The sequence below is a fragment of the Enhydra lutris genome, unplaced genomic scaffold (genome assembly GCF_002288905.1).
Source record: "Enhydra lutris kenyoni isolate GAN:26980312 unplaced genomic scaffold, ASM228890v2 scaffoldscaffold10, whole genome shotgun sequence".
Taxonomy (NCBI): domain Eukaryota; kingdom Metazoa; phylum Chordata; class Mammalia; order Carnivora; family Mustelidae; genus Enhydra; species Enhydra lutris.
The window spans coordinates 34,135,510-34,154,324 of NW_019154094.1; the positions used below are offsets into that span (position 1 = coordinate 34,135,510).

Consider the following 18,815-nt stretch of genomic DNA (forward strand, 5'->3'; position numbering starts at 1 on the left):
GAAGGAATGCTTTAACCTCCATAATCAGAAAAATGCCTTATGGATTTTTTGTTTATCTTTTCTTATGCTTCCCTGAAATTTTAAAATTTTTATTCATTTGAACATGAAATAATTTTTTGAGTCTCTGAATAGAGTGATGGAATGTTCTGTATCTTGATCTTCTTAGTGTAGTATACCCAATTCATCAAGCTGTACACTTGAAACTGGGGCATTTTACCACATATAAATTAACCTCGATTTTTAATAAACCCATCAAAATGTACAGTGCTACTCTTTTTACTTTAGAAAAAATTTAACCTCTTCCCTTTGATGCCCAAGGCAACAATAAATACACTGTAGAAAGAAAAAGGCTAAAGCATGATCTGGTGGGTGTTTTTTTTTTCCTTCCATAATAATTATTTTATTTTCTGTATTCTCTTCCAGCTGTGGGTCCGGATTTTTCGAGAACCCTCTTAAAAAGAGTAACTCTTGTCAAAGTGGGAGGTGAAGTTGTCATTGAGTGTAAGCCAAAAGCTTCTCCTAAACCTGTCTACACCTGGAAGAAAGGAAGGGACATATTAAGAGAAAATGAAAGGTATTATCTTGAGATATTTTTAATAATTGATTAATCTATAATAATTTATTTGTCTGTTATTAATAGTTCTAGAGGGAGAAATTTACCATCTGCTGTTGATGGACTAAATGTTATTCAAAGATCTGAAGTTTTGGAAGAGTGTGGAATTAAAATTAGCTGGTCTCTCTAATCCTTCTTGTTATATTAAGATTCTCCAAAACCCTCCCTGCAAAGAGAGATTTCATGATCTCTGTTGACTGTCAGAGCTGCTCAAAGGTGAGCAGCTGGAAAAACCTTCCTTTAATTTTAGCCTAAAAATTATTTGTTGATTCACCCACTTTTCTCCATATTACTTGTTTTTCCTAAAACAAAGAAATCCAATGTGTCTTTGCTGTGACAACTTCTCAAATATTCAGCAATGGCTATTACGTCTCAATAGTTTCTCCTTTTTTTTTTTTTTTGAGGCTAAATATTACTAATTCTAAAACTCATTCTGCATATAACATAGTTGTGATTATTTTAGTGACATCTTTTTGAAACAAGTTATTTTTTCTTTCTGACATATAAACTCTTGTGTATTTCCTTTTATATGTGAACTACACTTAGAATGCCTGCTGTTTATACAGTGTAAATATATATATGGGTTGTTTGGGGTTTTAGGTCAAATTACACCAAATGGCAGGTACCTGTAAGACCTTTTCTTGGCTGTCACCCCTATAAAACATCCCCCATCCCTTTCTGTAATCTACTCAATCTGTTGGAAAATGGTAATTATGCGTGAGTCTATGTCAGAGCATTTACTAGCTGTATACATAATGATTTTAATTGATGCTAAAGGTCAAGTACTTGAGGTTCCAAAGTGGAAGCCTGTAAAAATGTATCCGTATCTACCTTTTACACCTGTACACCTTTGGATTTGCATATGCAAATTAGATCTTTGCGCTGATGATGATGTGCTTATTAATGATTTTTGCAAACAAACTTGATACGGTTTATAGATGGTGTATTCATACACTTATTAAATTCATAATATATATCCTTCCTGATTTCTTTTATATAAAGGAAGCAACGTTTTTCACTGAATATTGGCATGGTGTTCAAATTTAAAGACCTACTTGGAGCTTGAGAGGACAGGTTCTTATTTTGTAACCTGAGGGTTTATTTCCTGTTTTACCTCATTATTTCCCCAAAGGTGGTATGTAAGATTACTTTTAATAATTATGCATTTACTTTGTTTATTAAATGCAGTTGAAATATAACTAATATGTACCACATATAATGCTTAGACTAAGGGTACATTGTAAATTTTTAGTTTCACAATGACGTAAAGAAAAAGTACTTTAAAATAATACAGGTAATAGGGGCACCTGGGTGGCTCAGTGGGTTAAAGCCTCTGCTTTCGGCTCGGGTCATGATCCCAGGGTCCTGGGATTAAGCCCCGTATCGGGCACTCTGCTCGGCAGGGAGCCTGCTTCCTCCTCTCTCTCTGCCTGCTTCTCTGCCTACTTGTGATCTCTGTCTGTCAAATAAATAAATAAAATCTTTTAAAAAAATAATAAAATAATACAGGTAATAGACATGTCACAATCCATGAATAAATCAAGTTAGAGTAAGATTACTGTAACCAACAACCTACAGTGATTTAAAACAATAGAAGTCTATTTGTAATTCACACTGCATGTCCCTCAGGGGTCTGAGGGTGGCTTTGCTGTCCTCAACAACCAAGGCTGGTAGAGTAACATCCTCCGCAACATCAGTATTGCAGAAGGGAAAGAGAGTGGCCGAACATGCACTTAAAGCTTTTGCCCAGACGTCAAATACTTCATTTTCACTCATGTTTCATTAGCCAAAAGAAGTCACATGGCTCTTCAAAAGTTCACGCCAGCAAGGAAATACAATCTTAGTTTGTGCCTAGGGGGAAAAAAAATGATGACCTAATATTTTGAACAGTATTAATGACTACTTACCACTGCTATAACTTAACCATTGTTATATACTGATCAGATTACCTTTGGGAAAATGGTATATCAATATCAAGAACTCTACCTAACAAGTGAATTTCATGGATTGTTTCTACCACTTGACTTCCCACAAAGCTTGTCTCTCTCCAGTTCTCATTCTTTCTCCTACTAATTTGATTAATAGGGTTCACATATTGCTTCAGCATTTATATTAACTTGGTTAATTTTTTCAGCATTTATATGGCACTAAAGATGTATTTAACGAAGCCTTGCTCTTTTTCACCTCCACCACCAGAGTCACCAGGCAAGACCCTAACTCTCAGTATTAGCACTTCCTCCTCCACATGGGTGCTGTGTTCTCACAGCTCTGCTCCTTCCTCCTACCTCACTCAGATTGTATTAAGCAGACAGACTGATGTGGGTAATGTGCATGAGTCCCAAAGCTGCCAGGTGTAACATTAAGGGGAATGATGGTGTGCTACATCCAAGGGACGCACCTGCCACTAAATTGGAACATTATTGCTGCCTCCCTGTCTTTCCATTCTTCAAGAGAAGCTAGAAATCAGGGCTTTTATTTGAACTCTCTTAACTTTTTACTGTCAGCAACTAATTTTTATAATTGTAATGGTTATTAAAACATGGATCCACATACCAAGTTTACTCCATGAGTCACTGGATTTTAACTTCTGAGAAAGATATAAACTCAGTTGTATATCTCATAATTTCTAAAAAGCATGAAAAATAGAAAAGATTTTAATGTTTTCTCACTGGAAGAGAAGAAATTTTGCCATTTTTCTCCCTTTTTTTCTGGTAAAGGAGAAAGTCTATTAAGTGGATGAGCAAAACAATTCATGAGTGAAAAATTTTAGGACTCCTATTTTAGGAAAAGATTGACATTTTAGACCAACACAAAAGGCACACTTCTTTGTTCCCAGTGCTGAGTTATAGTTTCTAGTACATGAATTTATTAGCCCTAAATCTCTTTTAAGATATGGACTCTTAAGAACCAAACAGCAAACCTTTAACCTTTGAGTAAAAAGTTACTAATAACCTAAGTACAAAGTACTGGTACAGTGTTTTGGTGAAACAAAACTTTATGGTCAACCACCCCTTTCTAGTAATGTGCTCCCCAGAGTCTGTGTTTAGACTGATTTTGCCAAACACTATTTTGTAAATGAACTTTAACTTTTGTCTTAACTAACCAACTGCCTACAAGCGAATTTATAATGAAAGTATATGAAGCAACGGTTTTAAGTTTTTTATTTTATTGAATCATATGGTGATATTGTAGTTATCCCAGGGGATATAGACTGAGAAAGATTGGTTTAATGTAACATGTGAACTATTTAAAAAGTATGTTTGTATGTACTTACTTTGCTTTGTCATACCTTTAGAAATTTAAAGCATATTCACAGTAGCCCTCTCTATACAATGCATCTAAATGGGATTTAATTTTTAACTTTTATAGCTTTGTAATTATGTATATAAAACATTTCTTTTTGTCTTTTACACATTTCCAGCTACCAGAGTTTAGGCAATATCAGATATTTAAAACAGTTATGACCTGTCACAAAGCCCAAGTACTTGAGTCTTCAGGAAACACCTATTGTTACCATCAAAGCAGCAAGATTATGTGGATTAAGTGAGCAAATAAGTCAACTAACTGAATAAGATTGATAATTTTGTTTACTTTTAGTTTCTAGATAAAAGGCATTTGAAACAGATGAGATTGAAGTTAATTAGAAACAAAACATCTGAGTACAAAAGTAGCAGAATCATTGATAAAAACCTAGGATCCTGGTATTGTAAGGAGCCTGAAACCATGTTTCAACCAGAATGGGCTCTTTTGGTGTAAGTGACAGAAACCCAGGTCATGCCTGGCTGCAGTACTTCGGCTCAAGTGTCTGAGAAGGACAGGGATGGCCTGACTGAAGGTGCAGCAGGGCTCAGGAGCTCACACAGGGGCATCAGGACTCTGGCTCTCTTCATCTGTCACCAGCCCTGCCTTCCGTCTTGACTCCACCTTCTAAAAGGCTCTCCTCTCCTGGCACTAGGACGGCTGTCAGCAGTCCTAGGCTGCCTTCTTTTCTAGCTTCTCATAGCAATTCCAGAGTCAGTTTTCATGTAATTAAATAAACCTGCTTTGGTCAGTGTTCTCCCCTGATCCAAGTATATTCAGGGAGGATGTGATGCCCTGTGTAGGAGAATGTGATTCACTGATCTCAGAGAGCATATGGGGAAGCCCCACTTTAAACCACATGGACTGAGAAGGGTTTCCCCAAAGAAATTTAAGGTTCCTACTACCAGAACAAGAGTAAATGAGGGGCGCCTGGGTGGCTCAGTGGGTTAAGCCGCTGCCTTCGGCTCAGGTCATGATCTCAGGGTCCTGGGATCGAGTCCCGCATCGGGTTCTCTGCTCAGCAGGAAACCTGCTTCCCTCTCTCTCTCTCTCTCTCTGCCTGCCTCTCCATCTACTTGTGATCTCTCTCTGTCAAATAAATAAATAAATAAAATCTTTAAAAAAAAAAAAAAAAGAGTAAATGAATGCTGGACAGACAACAGTGCCAAATTCCTGCTGTAGTCACAGAACCCACCTTCCAGTCCAGGATAGGGGGTCCCCACAATGGCTGGCCCCTTATCCTTCCCTAGCCACCTCTAATGATGGAGACCTAACTAATTGTTAAAAGATTTTTTTTTTCTTCATAAGCTATATCCTTGTAACTTTCACTCATTGTGTTTCAGTTCACTTTCTGAAGTTATGCTGACAAATCTGATTTTTCTCCACCCCCAATCCTTCCCTTTATATAGACTGGCAGGCTATAGTCCTGCCCTCTTTAATTCTTTTCCAAGCCTACATGTCCCTGATATTGTTCATATGACAGTATTCTCGCATCCTTTCACTGTCTTGATCATTTCTTTCACTGTCTTTCTAAAAGTATGCCACCTAGAATTAAAAGCAATATTAATAAAGGGAACAAACAGCTTTATTTTATCTCTGAAGAAAAGCATGATAATTACTGTTATATGATGTCTCTGAAGAGGAAAAGTTACTTCAGTGACCTTAGATTAGTAAGGCAGACAAGTGTATATAATACATCATAGAAATACCACTCACTCCCAAAGGTTATTTTTAAAAATTATCTTAGTGCTTACAGGGGTAGATCTAGTTGACTGGAAAATTCACTTAGACGAAATATTTTACTTCTCACTGAAGCTGAAGAAATGAGCGAAATGTTACTTTCGTTAACTGTGTAAATAAAGACTTCTTAGTCTTATTCATGCTTGAGAATTTCTCTCCTCCCTTTTAGACATTAGGCTAATAGATTATGTCAAGCTAATGGACAATCACCAATATAGATGTGCCACTGAGTGTGGCTGGAAAGAATCTCAAACTTACAGCCTGCATGTCACGGGCATGGTTTCAGAATAGCAGCATGACTCTTCTGTCAAACTAGCCCACTCCAGTTTTGTTCAATGAATGAAGAATGCATTGGGTACTTGCCATATGCTAACCCCTCTGCTCGGTGCTAGGGATAGAGAGAAAGGGGAGACATAAACCCAGCCCTCAAGATGCTCACTAGTGCAGGGACCCAGCAGCAAAATAACAATATGTTTTTCAGTAATCCTAGGGCACATGTTATAAAGGTGATATATTGAGAAGGAACACTGAAAAAATGTAGGCCAACAATAGATTGTGGAGGCCTTGCACTTTACATCTACAGAGCTTAGACTTGAACTTGAAGACCCTGGAGAATTGAAGGATTTTATGCAAGCAGTGCACTGTCATACAGTACTGTGAAGGGGTTGCTCTGCCTGCAGTACAGAAAAGAATCAGAGAGGAGCAAGTTTGGAGAGGCAAGCAGACCAATTGCAGGCAACAGTCTGGGATGGAAATGAAAAGAACATTGACTTCAGTCTCTTGAGAGTAAAGGAAGGAAGACCGACAGACTCTTAAAAGGGTAAAATTTGAAAAGATTTAATGATGTTGTAAGTAGAAAGATTGTATGAAGAAAGAGGGGATAAAAATGACTCCTGGGATTCTAACGTGAGCAGCCAGTGCCCAGTAGGCCAATTGCCACAGTAGTCACTACAAAGAGAGCAAGTCTGAGAGGAGAAAATAGATTAATATTAACATGTTGAATTTGAAGTGCCTGCAAGTGGAGGTGTCACATTCGAATAAGAATTCCCATTCAAGTATCACCTACTCAGAGAAGATTTTCCCTACGAACCTGTTGAAAATTGTAAAATTCCCATCCTCTTTACCTGCTTTATATTCTCCGTAGTTCTTATCGCCATCTAACACACTACATACTTATGAATTCCCCACCCTCCACCCAATCAGAATGTAAATTCCACAAGAACAAAAATTTGTGCAGGTGCATGTGTGTTTGTGTTGCATTTGACTTAAACAATACAGTATTTTACAGTTCTGGAGATCAAAAGCCTGCAATGGGTCTCATTAGGCTAAAATCATGTGTTCCTTCTGGGAACTTTAGATAGGAATCTATTTCCAGCTTTCCAGAGGCCACCTTTGTTTTTGGGCTCATGGCCCCCCTCCTCCATCCTCAAAGCCAACAAAGATGAATCAAGTTGAGCCTACCCACATCACATAACTCTGACCTCCTCTTGGGCCTCCTTCTTCTTCCTGTGGTGACACTGGGCCCTTTGAATGTATTTTGTTCCATTCTATAGTGGTAGCATCTAGGACAATGCCCAGTATAGAGTAAGTACTCAGCAAATGTGTCCAATAGGAACTTGAAATATAAGTCTGAGTTCAGGAAAGCAATGAGACCTACATATCGCCAGTAGATAAGACGCAGCGGAGTGGGTAAATTCATCCAGACAGAAGTTTGTCAAATAAGAGCATGTGAATCAAAGGAAGAAACCCTGAGGAACAACCACGTACACAGAATGGTAGAAGCAGAGCCTGATGGAAGGATTAAGAAAGCAGACCCAAAGGTGTAGAAAAACAAATAGAGGAATATAACAAACAGATACCAAGGGAGCAGAAAGGTTCAAGAAAGAACATGCATTTTGTGCCTTCAAGATATGCAACCAACTAACAGCTCAAAGATGACCACTGGGTTTAGGAACCTGGACGTCACCTTGGGCAAACATTTTCAGACCACTGTGGACCTCTCTTGAAGACAGTATCAACATCAATATTCTTAGGCATTTTGTCACAGACTGTAATATATATTTAGGTTTGTCTGATCCCCACAGTCTAATCAGATCAAGTCTAGCATTCCATGAGAATATTCAACCCAAATAGGAATAAAATTCATATTCATGTTTCTCGCCTAGAGATACTAAAGTCTGCCTCTGAGGTAAAATTAGATCATGGCCCTAATATGCCTCTTCTCCCAAAGGCCTTTGGAAGAGTTGAAATTCATGTACTACATGGAGGCAAATCCCAGCACAGGGCTACAAAACTGCATGCTGTATATAAAGTGTGAAAGCCTGGTCTGAAGACTCCAGCAGTCTGGGATGCAGAGCAAATGTGATGGCAGGTATTTGCCCAAAAGGCCGATCGAATCCTAGTGAGGAAAGCAGAGTTTATTGCTTCAGGCATTCTGTTTCTCTTCTGGAAGCACAGTGTCTATATATGTGCTCTTAATGAGAAACCTGCATTCAGGATATCTCTTACAGTTGCTGCAGAGCTGTATAGCTCTGTTATTAGGAATTCTGCCCTGGGGAACAATTATGTTATTGCAATAATTAGAGGCAGTTCATCTCCATAATAATGGAAATCCTGCCTTGGAGGCAAAACAACATCAAAGCAACATGAGCATCATTGCTCTAGATAGAATCTGTTGCCTTGCTTATTGGTAGTACTATATCATTTTAATTTTGCATGTGCAGTTTTAGAAATAGAGCTTATTCTGCTCTCCAAATGCAGACCTAGAACTTTCCTCCGTTGCCTCAGTTGATCTCTCCTAGAGCCATGGACAAAATAGTTATGACTTTAAGTCCTCTGAAGTACAGTTGCAGAAGAATTTAGAGAGATGTGTTTTTAAACATTTGTAATGATATCAAACCCAGTGGTACAGGAGATTCCATGAACAACTCCTCAGCTACAAACCTTTTGTACCTCAGCAGAGTATGTTATGATGTATTACAGTCAGGGGTTAAACCGATAGCCAAATTCAGGCAGGGACTACTACTAACAGTTCGACTCATGTGGTCATGGTATTGGTTATGCCTCAAGACATGCTGAGAAGAGAACTGAATTTTTATGTAGAAGTATCTGAAATAAGGTCCCCAATGTAAAGGCAACACTTGATAAAAAAAAAAAAAATTTTTCCCAGGTGTGTCTTATATTAATCCTCTTTTTTGTTAGTCAGTTCTTTGTGTCCCTGTACTCATTCCTATCCTCATTATCTCAAAGCATAGACTTTACAACTATTTAACCTAACCCCTTAACTGGTCTATTTGGAATCAGCCCTCACTCTTATCTTCCACAAGATTTGACTTCCTATATCACATCTCTGATAAATTCAATCCAATAAACATTCATTACACAGTTCCTTTATATAAGATGCATTTGAGATTAGGAACATAACCTAATTTAAATTCGGGTTCTATGGGTGTCATAAAAAAAGGGATGCGATTTTGACAGTGGTTTAAAGGATAGAAACTTTTCATCTTATTACAGTTATAAATTTTATTTTTTAACATTATATAAAATATTATTCCATAGCTTTCAACACACATACACATGTAGGCAGGCTTTTTTTTTAAGATTTTATTTATTTATTTGACAGATCACAAGTAGGCAGAGAGGCAGGCGGGGAGGGGGAGTAGGCTCTCTGCTGAGCAGAGAGCATGATGCAGGGCTCGATCCCAGGACCCTGAGATCATGACCTGAGCCAAAGTCAGAGACTTTAACCCACTGAGCCACCCAAGTGCCCCACATATAGGTGGTTTTACGTATATGCCTAGAAGGAATTTTACCAAAATGTCAGCAGTAGTTTCCCTGGAAGCTGGGACTATGGACTTTTCTTCCTTGCTTCTTTAATCTTCCCTCCTTCCTTTTTTTTCTTTTTTCTTTTAAGTTACAAGTTTTATATTTATGACTACGATTATTTCATTAATGTTCATTTCCCATAACAGGCTGAAGGGGCTATGAGGAAAGGTGCCATACATGTGTGTTTGAGCACATGTGTGTTGGAGTACCCCAGCTTCTGGTAGTGAACCTAAAATACTCTAAATACTCCGTATTTGTGTCTAAACCTTTGCAAATCATCTGATGTTTGAAGGAGACGGCTGGAGAAGTTGGTGGTGGTATATGTAAGTGGAAGGAGTGAAAGAATGAAACATATTCAAATATATTCAAAAGGAAAATAGAGATGAATGAGCAGAGAGAGATGAGGTTGTAAATTTTCTTGGACTTAGGCTTCAAAAGGTCTTGCATGGAAATCTGAGGAGTTTGCACTTCACTGAGGGGTACAAAGAGTTAGGGAATGATTTTGGCATACATCTCCAGGCCTTCTCTTGTTGCTTGTCCTTGATCAGCTGAGTTTGGCGTGTACTCAGGTAGCATGTGTTGTGATTTACTGTGCACCCATCTGCGAAATCACTTGACCTTCCTAGAGCAGTGATTCTGCATCCTCAAAGTGGAGATTCAGCAATAGTTTCCAAATTCAGGTCTGCAGACCAGAGCTAGGCTGACTGCTGCGGAACCAACAGAGGTACCTTTAAAAATGAGAATCCCACTCCTCTTCCCCAAACTTTCTGTCTTAGGAATTCTGAGATGAGACCCAGGAACATGAATTTGTCTTTACATTTCCCAGGTGATTCTAATGCACAACCAGGTGTGATGCTGTTTCGGTAGCTTCCCATTGATCTCAGTACAAATAGCCCATCATGTGACCAGCGAGACACGCCCCCCCCCAACCTCTGCTGGTCCAGCCCGACCTCGCTCTTCTTCCTGCTTTCTCACTTACTTGCCCTTAGTCTTACTTCTTGAGTCATCTGGACCTCCTGTCACCTCTTCAAATGGCCTTACCCCTCCTACAGCAAAGCCTTCAAACATACTGTTGTCTCTGCCTGAAATGCTTTTATCTAGGACTGACAAACTATAGCCCACAGGCCAAAATCCAGCCTGCCACCTGTGTTTGCACAGCCTGCAAGCTGAGAATGGTTTTCCGTTTTTAAATGCTAGGAAATAAATCAAGAGAAAAATAGCATTTTGTAACACATGAAAATTAGATGAAATTCAAATTTCAGCGTCCACAAATAAAGTTCTATTGGACACAGCCACACTCATTCATTTACAAATTGTCTAGGCTGTTTTTGTGCTCGAAGAGCAGTGTTGAACACTTGCAACAGAGACTGCCTGGCCTGCAAAGCCGAAAATATTTACTTTCTGGCCCTTTACGGACAAGTTTGCCAGCCCCAAAGCCAACTCATGGAGCATTGCTGACAATACTGGGTATGAAGACATTTTCCTTGGGGCACTTGGGTGGCGGAGTTGGTGAAGCTCCTGGCTCTTGGTTTCAGCTCAGGTTGTGATTTCGTGGGTCATGAGACCGAGCCCTGCAAGGGGCTCTACACTCAGCATGGAGTCTGACTGAGTTTCTTTCTCCCTCTCCCTCTGCTCCTCCTCCCTCCCTGAAATAAATAATCTTTTTTAAAAATAAAAATAAATAAAATATCTTCCTAGTGGTAGGATCTAGGACCTTCCCTTTGCTGGGTTACTTTTATTTTTATTATTTTGGCTTTATTTTGGTTTGCCATGCCTTTTACTCATCCTTTGTGACTTAACCTTTTCTTTCTTTCTTTCTTTCTTTTTTTTTAATTTAAATTTTAGTTAGTGAACATACAGTGCAATATTGGTTTCTGGAGTGGAATTCAATGATTCATCACTTATAATACCCAGTGCTCTTCACAAGAGCCTTCATTAATACCTACCACCCATCTAGCCCATCCCCCACCCACCTCCCTCCATCAACCCTCAGTTTGTTCTTTATCATTAAGAGTCTCTTATGGTTTGTTTCCCCCTCTCCATTTTGTCTTCTCCCCCTCCCATATGTTCATCTATTTTCTTTTCTTAAATGCCACATATGAATGAGATCATACTTAACCTTTTTATTGAATTATAATTTTCACTGGGTCCTTCTAATACAAAATAATGTGGAAATAAATTTGGTTGGAGGCCTGAATGCTCTCCCTTCTTTCTCTAGAGCAATGGGCCCCAACTTATGCTGGGAGAACTTCTTTTCCTGCCCCCAAAGCCTTGAACTCCCTGGAGAAATCAGAGTAGGGGGAGGTTTAAAGGTGAAAACACGGAGGGTGAAGGATGTTGGAATGGAGGAGAGTAAAGTATGCACCTGAACCTTTTCCCCAAATTTCTAGAAAACCAGTCAAAGAATGAAGGGATAGGAAGTCTTCATTCTTAGTTGAGAATCTGTGCTCTACATAGACTGTTTTACATAAGGGTTTTCATTTTAATTTCATGATTATAAAAATTATAAAAGTCTAGTGAAGTTGAGCAAGGAGAGAAGATAGCAATCATGACTTGCTTCCTAGAGTTTTATAAAATTCAGCTGTTGTGACAATATATACACACATGAAACAATTTGGAAACCATTAGAGAAGTTTAAGTTAACATAACAGAACCTAAACAAAAGTACACAGCAGTGCTTGGGGAACACACAGGGAAGAGACTCTTAGGGTCAGGCAGAGTCTGGCAAAATTGGCTTTGAATAGGAAGTGAGTTTAAGCAAGATGAAGTGATAGACTTGTACAAGAAATGAGGTAAGAGGGATCCAGCCAGGTGGAAGACTTGGTATCTGTAGAGTTGAGATGAAAGAAATGGAAGAAGAATCAGTAGGGAGACACTTCAGATTCTTAACAAGATTATGATTAACATTACAAAATAATGTTATTAAATATAAAATAATAGCGACAAAAACACTGTGATTCAGCTTTACTCAGAAGAAGCTCAGAAATCTGTAGCTAGTAAGACAAAATGAGACTTTGATTCCTTTTGTGTCACCAGTGCACTCATGAATAAACCTTGGGCTTTGGGAATCCTTGGAGATTTGGGGTACTTATTACTTTGGCTCTTTTCATGTATTTTTTGGTTACTTGTGGCCATCACTTTTATCCCATTTGTTAATAATAGTACTAGCAGCAACAATACCTAGCTTTTTTTCAGTGTTTATGATACCCTCTGCTAAATACTTCGTATATGTTCTCTTTTAGTCCTCAGAAAAAATCATGAGATCAACCCTTTGGTTAAGCCTATGTTTTAGATAAGAAAACCAAGGCTCAAAGGGGGTATTTTTTGGTTGCAAAGCTCAGTGGTGGTTTTAGAGCTGGGATTCAAATCCAAGTATCACTTATGCCAGGGGTTATGTCTTCACCAGCTTTGCTAGAAGAAGGAACAAGTATTAGATCCTTCTCTCTACTGCAAAGAGCTCATGAAATCTTGTGATAAGTTAATAAATTATTAGCAAAACTAAAGCACTGCTTTCATTACCTCTCTTTCAAAACAGTGGAATATTGCTGGCACCTTTAATATGGACAAGGTGACTGCCCAGAAGAAGCTTTTACTTTTGCTTCATATTTTTAATAATATATTGGTAGCCTTCAGATCCATGGCTTTATAGTTCCCTGGGAGGAAGGAGGCATGGTCTGATTTCAGGGCTGGGTTAGAACCATCTAAGTCCCTTGGAGAAGAGGTAAATTAAGTCCTTGAACTACCTCAGCAGTGCCTTTGTTCGGAGAAAATAGCTCTGTAGCGTCAAATGGATTTAAGTGATCATGAAAATATTCAAACCAAAGTGGCATGTAATTAAGAGCAATTAGAACTGAAGTGATGTGACTGGATATTAAAACCAGACGTGCAGTGTTTGTGCCTTCTCAGTAGACACAAGGCAGATAATTTGGGCTCCTCCTAACTTTGTCATCTCTAGAAATAAAATCTGCTAGACTGCTCAGATGTATAGATGCTATGTAAATATTGAAGGTCTAGGATCATACACTGTGTTCGACCCTGTATTTCTGTTGTATAGTTTTATCCTCCTATTTCAGTAACAGATATGCCAGAGTTAATTAGGTCTCTACTAGTAAATATCCATCATGGTGTTTCTAAATCCCTTTTGCCAAATGATCTAATTAGAGCAACACTTGGCTCTCTATATAATTACAACATATGGCACCTAGAGGGTACATATAGTAGAATTATAGGTTTCCTGATGAGAAATCCAGGTGGTGGGTAAAAGACTCCATTTAACAAAGTTGGTATGTGTGTGTGCGTATGTGTTTTAATGTATACAGTTCCTCCTACTCTCCCAGAATAAGAAATATTGTGTAATTCATCTGTCTTTCCCACATGAAACAACATAATTATATCATAAAATTGGAGTTTTAAAATTTAAAGGAAAACAAATAATGGATAATATTAGCATAAATTTATTTAACCCTCCATGCCTCTAAAAATTACCATGTATTGTAAGTTAGCCAGTGCTGGAAGCAGCTCTGTGTAAATGACTTACCTATTCAATGGGACATATTCCCCCTTCAAGCAAGATCGCTTACCTAAATGGCTGCTAAATATGTAAAAAAAAATGGGACCGAATCCCTTGGCCAATAAAAAAGAAGGGTTTCTTAATGCTTATTTTTAATCTCTGGAAGAAGATAAACCAGTTTGGGTAGATGAGAAGTCCAGTTTCGTGTCTACTGAACTTGAAGGGCTTATCATGTGATGGTATTTTGGAAACCACCTGCATGGGCTTGAAAGAGCTGTCTGGACACTTTCCTTCCTAGGTCCATGTTCAGTGATGTCCCATTGGTAGCTTGACATTGACCAGAGTGGGGGTATGAACACCATGGAAACTGGCACATGTTTTCCACAGAGAAAGAGTGGTCGGACATTAGCCAGCTCATCATTACTTGTGGAATATTGTCCAGCCAGTTCAGAGTTCATGAGATGGATCAACACTAGAAACATAGCTTTCCAGCTCAGCTCGCCTTCTTTGAAATGATGAGGGTGAATAAGGTTCACGGAGAGGAGATGGAAAAACTAAAGTGTTCTGAATAGGCTCTTCAGATTGTGTCAAGTGCATGAGAGAAAGAAACCAAAAAATCCATCAGAAAACTAAGAGGAGAACCAGGAAATGGAAGTGTTGTGAAATTCTACATAAGAGAGTGTCATACATAGGCATTGTCAGATGTCACTGAGAGGTCCTAAAGAATGAGGACAACAAACTGTATAATATTTGAAATGGCGATAATGAAGTCAAATGTAACCTTGAAATAAACATTTTCAGTAAGAGCAAAAGCCCTACTGGCTGGATAAGCAGCTGGGTGTAGAACTAGTTTTTGCAGATGTTATGTAATCAAAGAAGAGCGGATTACTGGAGGGGAGTGACATATTTGTGGTAAGGATCTTATTTGGAAGGAGAACACTGGAGCATATTTATAGTCTGAGGAACTCACACTGGTAAAGGAGAAGTCAAAGATATAAGGGAGGGGAGATGATTCTCAAGGAGAAAGGAGGATGTTGGATCTGCAATAAATTGTTATGGGACAGAAGATGAACTTGTCTTCTCTGACTGTGGGGAAGAAGAGAGGGTGAGCAAGGACACAGAAATAAGTGGAAAGACAAAGTAGAGGAATTTCATATAATATAGCCTTGACCATGATCTTGATAAAATGAGAGTCAATGTCATCTTTTGAAAGTGTGGTTGTGGGTGGGGGGCAGTTGTGTGCTTGAGAGAAAGGGATATCTGGATTGTCTTCTGTGATCAATATGATAGAAATTAGGTAAGATTTGTATTGTGCTTTTTTATATTTTCAGTTGCTTTCACACATGTTGACTTTCCCACATATTGATTTGCTCTAAAGAGTTTTATTCCAAACGAGGTGGTTTGTTCCAAAGGATGCATAAAGTTATTAAAGAAAAAATGAGGCTTGACTGCTGTTAACACCAAGAAAAACGTTTTTCATGCAAATTCAATATGTTCTGACCCGGGGCTGGGGGGACAGACAACAATGTACTTTAAAATTACTATAGCCCTTTCTCATTTTCCCAAGGACTAACTGCTTCAGCCACCCCTGCTCTTTCCTAGACCATCAAACTCTTCCTTCTCTTCCATCTGTTGGATCATTCTGTCAGCATATCTTCATCTTCCTCATCCTCTTTGCCACCTTTTCTTTTACCTCCACTCTGTCTCTTGGCAATCTCGTCCCCTCCCATGGCTTTAAATACCGTCTATACTGACTACTCCCAAATGTACATCTTCAGTTCATTGTCTCTCCTGAGCAGTTTGGGCTTACCATGACCAAAACAGAAGTAATTGCTGCCATCAACCTCCACCCTAAAACCTGTTCTTCTCCCAGTTACATCATTCTCCCTCTTGTTATTTAAGCCAGAAACCTAGAAATCCTCTTTGATTTCTCTCTTTCAACATCCCATATATCCAGTGCATTAAACTTAGTAAATTCTACTCCCATAGAATATATGGAATCTGTCTTCTTCTACCCATCTGCACTGCCAGTGCCCTGGCCCAATCACTATCCTCTCTTGTCCGACTGTTCCATCAACCCCATTGTAGTCCATGAAGGCTACTATAACTGGGTGGTTTAAACAACACACATTTATTTCTCACAGTGCTGGAGGCTGGAAGTCCAAGGTCAAGGTGCCAGCAGATTCAGTGTCTGATGAGAGCCAGCTTCCTGGTTCCTAGACAGTTGTCTTCTCACCATGTCCTCACATGATGAAACGAGGGAGGGAGCTCTCTGATGTCTCATTTATAAGAGCACTAATCCTATTTGTGAGGGCTGCACCTTATCACCGGATCACCTTCCAAAGCCCCACCTCCTAATGCCATCACACTGGGGGTGGAGGGCGTAGGAATACAACATAAGAATTCTGAGGGGGCCCAAACATTCAGTCCATAACACCCTCTAACTGGCTGTCTTGTTCTACACTCACTCCTTTCCAGCCTGTTCTCTGTATCACAGCCAGTATGGTCTTTTTAAAATATAAATCAAATCTTATCACTAACCCTTTAAATAGAAACTAAGCTGTTGACCACGATGTTCAAGGAACTACATGATCTGACTCTTTGTGAATTATTTCTGGGTTTGGTTTCAGTAACCTTCCCTCACAGATCTTAGTGACAAGATGCCAAAGCTCAAGTGTATCTTCTTTCCTGTTAGATCACCAGTACCTGCTTTTCTCTTCAATTCCTTCTTTGTAATTTGTAATTACAAATCTGTGTCTTGTTTTATTTGACTATTATGTATCTTTCCCATCTGGTGTGTAAGCTGGATGAGAACAGGACCTGGTTTTAGTCACCACCTTCTATCCACTGTTAGCACAAGAATACCTCTGAGGGATTTATTCAATAGTTGTAGGATAAATGAAGGAAGAAATCAATGAACTGACAGTCTGCCTCATTTCACAAAGGATTTGAGGTTGCCTGTGAAAACAATACAAGCAATAGACAACATACAAGGAAAAAATTAGGCAGTGGGAATAATGGGAAATTATCAGTAAAAAAAACAAAGATGTCAGAAACAAAATTAGTACATAAAAATACACTCTGTATAATTCACAGATTTGGATGTACTTGTCTTAGTACCTAAGCAAAGAGAGAAACATAATTAAAAGAGCTAGAATGTTTATAAGATGGAAAGCAATTGTTTTGCCTCATAGGAGAATCTTTAAAAAGTACTTTCATGAGATACAATTACCATAGTAGATACAAAAAAGATTTCATAGATGTCACACAATTTTCATATAGTTGGCAAATTATACATTGATGAAGTGCAAGTTAGTGAATTCATTTCTATGAGGTAGGACAAACTATATTGTGGGGTTTGTCTTTTTTAGTGGAGAGACATGAACCAATGGTAAAGTTTTAAGTATTTACAACAGTATTTTCTAGTTCCTATAGTGGATTGGAGGGGCAGGGAAAGGGATGATACCATTTTGTATAATGCAGTATTCTGTGATTGAGTAAGTATTAGTATAGGGTCTATATTTCAGACCTTCTCAGAGCCTTTAGGATGTTTTTTTGCATTGAAAATTACCAATAATTATATTTCCCAAATTTACTTGAAAATGAATTTTATTGCACAGAATTCCTCAAAGGATAAGGGTTTTAGGAGGGGGAAAAAAACTTTGGAAAACTCTGATCTAAGTAGATGTATGTGTCCATTTACTGTAGAAATTCCATCACTAATTGTCATGACTAGAATTGTACTAAGGGCTGGTGAGAAGAAATTTCAATATTGTAATTACTAACAAGAATATGAGATACAGCTGTTCTGTTACCAGTTTTGCAATATAGACTAGGTCTATAACTATAAAACAGGCCAAAGAGAATCATTAAGACACATGGTGGAACGCTACCGGTAGGAAGGTACAAATACATGACTTCCATGTGACAGTCAGCACACAGGCTTTGGAAGCATTTAGCCCATACCTGATTCCTGTCCACAGAGTCAGACATGGGGAATGCTGGGTAAAAGCTACAAATAGTCTCAAGTTTTTCCAGACTTATTTTTCCACAAGAATATTAGGTATTAATACCTGAATAACTGAAGTGAAAGCAGACCAGCTCTTTCTTTTTGGAATAATAGCATGATGATGTGAGCCTACAATTAGCTAAGAACAAAGCTTTACTCCCAGTGTCTTCAGGTGTGAAGAGGCTGAAATTTTGAACACAGTTAAGCAGGAATACTCAGCAATTCCTCGGCAGTTTCGTCTTCCTCTTTAATTTGACACCAAGCAATTTATGTTGATTGGTAAATACTTGGCTCTAACAGAGTCGGTGGTATTCAAATCATTACATTACACATTTTTAGAACACTAGATAATAATAATGCTCACAAACCGTTTTCTACTAAGTGGCTTGGAAGTGTTTGCTTTGTCTGGAAGGAAGGCACATAGCTTACACTTTGCCTATGGATACATGCATTTGTATATCTGACTACATAATGGGATTGTGGTCCTATGTAAAACAAAACAAAACACCATTGATGAGGTATTCCTAAGATTTCTTAGTATTTCATTCCTAATCACCTTTACCTTTATTATTCAAACAACCATGGTCAGAAGGTAAGAATGTAGCCTAAAGAAAAATGAATTGTGTTTTGTTTTATTTTGTCCTGTTTCTGTTGCACACCCTCAAACATCACACTTACTATATTAAATTTATACTAACAGTAATATTTTAAGATAACTAGAGTAGAAATTATTCTTTCCATTTTATTATTGGAAGCACTGTAACACAGAGTGAAAAAAATTGAATCCAAGTAATAGAATTTTAAAGCTCAGATTA

The 18,815-nt window shown here is 38.4% G+C and overlaps 1 protein-coding gene across 1 annotated transcript in view; it reads left to right on the forward strand.

Moving 5' to 3' along the window:
- LOC111144035 (contactin 4) overlaps nucleotides 1-18,815 on the forward strand; it is a 704,266-nt gene that overhangs the window by 570,095 nt on the left and 115,356 nt on the right. Inside the window, exon 11 of the mRNA XM_022498106.1 lies at nucleotides 424-574. Coding sequence (XP_022353814.1) covers nucleotides 424-574 — 151 coding nt within the window. The remainder of the gene's footprint in view (nucleotides 1-423; nucleotides 575-18,815) is intronic.